General features: G+C 48.8%; 1 protein-coding gene across 2 annotated transcripts in view; it reads right to left on the bottom strand.

The window, feature by feature from the left end:
- The window catches only part of Map3k21 (mitogen-activated protein kinase kinase kinase 21), a 39,826-nt gene that overhangs the window by 5,028 nt on the left and 31,909 nt on the right, over positions 1–2,889 (bottom strand). For both annotated transcript variants that reach the window (XM_029480830.1, XM_021170774.2), the window contains 2 exons: positions 2,642–2,739; positions 450–1,208 (listed from right to left, as the gene is read on the bottom strand). In XM_029480830.1, the coding sequence (XP_029336690.1) occupies positions 450–1,208; positions 2,642–2,739 (857 nt within the window). The remainder of the gene's footprint in view (positions 1–449; positions 1,209–2,641; positions 2,740–2,889) is intronic.

The following is a 2,889-nucleotide window of genomic DNA, read 5'->3' as shown; positions in this document are numbered from 1 at the left end:
GGTTAGTTAGTGTTTAGGTTTAGGGTTAAGGTTAGTTAGTGTTTAGGTTTAGGGTTAAGGTTAGTTAGTGTTTAGGTTTAGGGCTCAGTGAGGGGGTGAGTGTTTTAGGGTTGGGGTTGATGGCTGTGGTTCAGGTCTGCAGTCAGCTCTTCCACTGTCTTTTTGCTGGGATTTGGGCTTGTGACCCATCTCTGACCCCATGCATCATTTATCGCATGGCTTGCACTTACAGGATAATATGAAGTTACTAGATCCTGATCAAGCCTCTTTTCAGAATCGACGCTCTAGCGATATTGAAATTATAACACAGAAGGATGACACTCAAGTGCTACGTGGACAATATCAAGTTACTAACTGCAATCACTAGACAAGGGGGAAACTGCCTGTCCAGTCCACACCCTTCTACCCCCACCCATGTCCTTCCCACTGACCCAACTGCTGCCACCTACTTTGGAGCCAGAGAGGAGTTTCTTCAGATTCCATCTGCATGTGGTGGCATTCTTTGTCTCCTACAATGGCACAGCCTGGCAGTCTCTCCCCTGTCTGCTCCAGGATGGCATGCGGCATGCTTCTCAACACACCATAGTCAGGCTTAGGTCTCAGTCCAGGGATGAGTTCACAGCCGCTCTCTGGTGCGGCAGAGCCAGGATCTGGAGTGAACATCGTGGGACCACACGAGTCCCGAGCATTCCCCAAAGATGACTCCTCCTTACCAGCCTGCAGCAAACACTTCATGGAGAGAGAAGACTTTGAGGAATAGCTTGGGGCACTGGGCAGCAGGAGCGTGGAGCCATCGCTGGGTGCCCTGCCTGCAGATGGCTGTCTCAGAAGGGAACTGGAACTTGCTTGGCACTTGGAGACAGGTTGGAGGGCACCCTCTTCCTTCTTTTCCATCTTGGGTGATGGTTTTGCGGGGGCCTGGACTCCGTGAAGTTTCCTGACATCCAGTCCCAAAGCCATCGACGCCAGCAGCATCCCACACTCACACAGTGCTGACTCCGTTTTCTTCCTCAGCATGGGTGCACCCACGTTGTTCACTGGGGACCCCTTAGGGGATCCCTCCTCCCGACTCTCAGCCTCTGATGAGTCTTCTCTCTGGCTGTCTTTGCAAAGAGGTAGACCAACGTGGGCCTGGCCAGGGAACTTCGTTTGCTTTGGTTTTCTATGTTCTAATCCGTCAGGGACAGGTTTCTGCTCCTCACAAGATCCTAAGCAAAGGGACAAATGTAAACACTGCAGAACAATTGCACAGCAAACACCACCACTGAAACGGTGCACTGACACCCTAGAACCCATGAGCCACCACACTACACAGAACATGCAGAGGTCTTTCAGTGGAAGAACGCTGGTGAGAAAAGTCCAGAGCCCTGGACGCAGGCACCCAAGGGTTGTATGAAAATTATTGATACTTCCTACCCTTCAGGAAAGTGTTCCTCATCAGCAGAAATCAGTGTGGAGACAGAAACACCAATATAGAAACACACACAAACACCAACACACACACTCGTGCACACACAAACACACATAGGCATGTGCACACACATGCACACATGTGCACACACACCAGCATACACATGCATGCACACACACACAAACACAGACACATACCCATGCACATATACACACAAACACACTTGTGCACATACACATACATATGCACACACACCAACATACACATGCATGCACACACACAAACACAGACACACACACACACACCATTCCACAAAATGAACACACTGCATTGCTTCACCAAAGGACACAGCCCCATCCAATTCTCACTTTGCACACAGGACTGCTACACAGCACTACACAGGTTCTCAAGGGTAGCACCCAACCCATGGACAATTAAAACACCCAAATTCTTGCCCGACCTGGTGCAAAACCAAAAGTCCTGAGAAGGAGCCATAAAGCTGCTATGTGACAGACCTGTCCCCAAGCTGGAGCTAGTGTAATGGTAGTGCGGTGAAATGATTCTCCAAAGAGGCTGGAGCCCTAGGGGGGTCATTAAGTGCACTGGCTAAGGGAGAAGGTGAAGTTCTCCTGTATGCATGCGGCAACAGCAACAACTTCCTTGTGCTGGGCTCCATGGTAAAACACAATAGACCTGCTTGGTTTTCCAGAGTGGCGTCCTTTGGGGCATAAACCTACTGCCTTCTAGACAGGCACTCTCATCAGGAAAGCCACTCTCTACACGACTCAATACCGGCAGCTCCAGTTTCATCATGGTATAAAAGCCATCGAACACACTCAGGTATAAAAGACCAGTTCATTTTTGCTAACAGTCATCTTTGAAAGTTTTCAATCATTTCACTTCTTGAACTCATTCTACACAGGATATAGCCCCAGCCCATCCTTAATCTGGCCAACATCTATGCCAAACTCATGCCTATATGGTTAAGTGGAATACTAGTTTTTTTTCTTCTGGTAAGATATGGAGCTATGAGCTCCCAATCTCCCCCAGTCTCGGGGAGCCCGTTTCCTTAGTGCCATGAAGTCAGGATGCGAATTAACCTCGGGGCTTAAGTAAAGCTCTAAAAGACCTGCTGTCACCCTTTCAGCATCCTTAAGGACCACATGAGATAATCCAGAGCCCCGAAAGTTAAGAGCACCACAGCACATCCGCCTCCTGAGACACAGTTACCTGGCTGGTCCACAAACAGTGAAGCCAAGGGTGTGGTCTTCTGGCTTTTTATTAAAAGAGATGACCAAGGACTGTTGCCATCTGAGAGAGGTCTGACCCTATGAGAGAAGGACATTTATGTTCACGTCAGGGAACTTCAGGACACTCGGATGCAGCAGATACAAGTTAGCGATGAAGATTTTTTTATGTATATATGCATGATTCTCTCTCTCTCTCTCTCTCTCTCTCTCTCTCTCTCTCTCTCTCTG

The sequence above is a fragment of the Mus caroli genome, chromosome 8 (genome assembly GCF_900094665.2).
Source record: "Mus caroli chromosome 8, CAROLI_EIJ_v1.1, whole genome shotgun sequence".
Classification (NCBI taxonomy): Eukaryota; Metazoa; Chordata; class Mammalia; order Rodentia; family Muridae; genus Mus; species Mus caroli.
The sequence above is the reverse complement of the archived record's forward strand: the minus strand, read 5'-3'. Positions and strand labels throughout refer to the sequence as shown.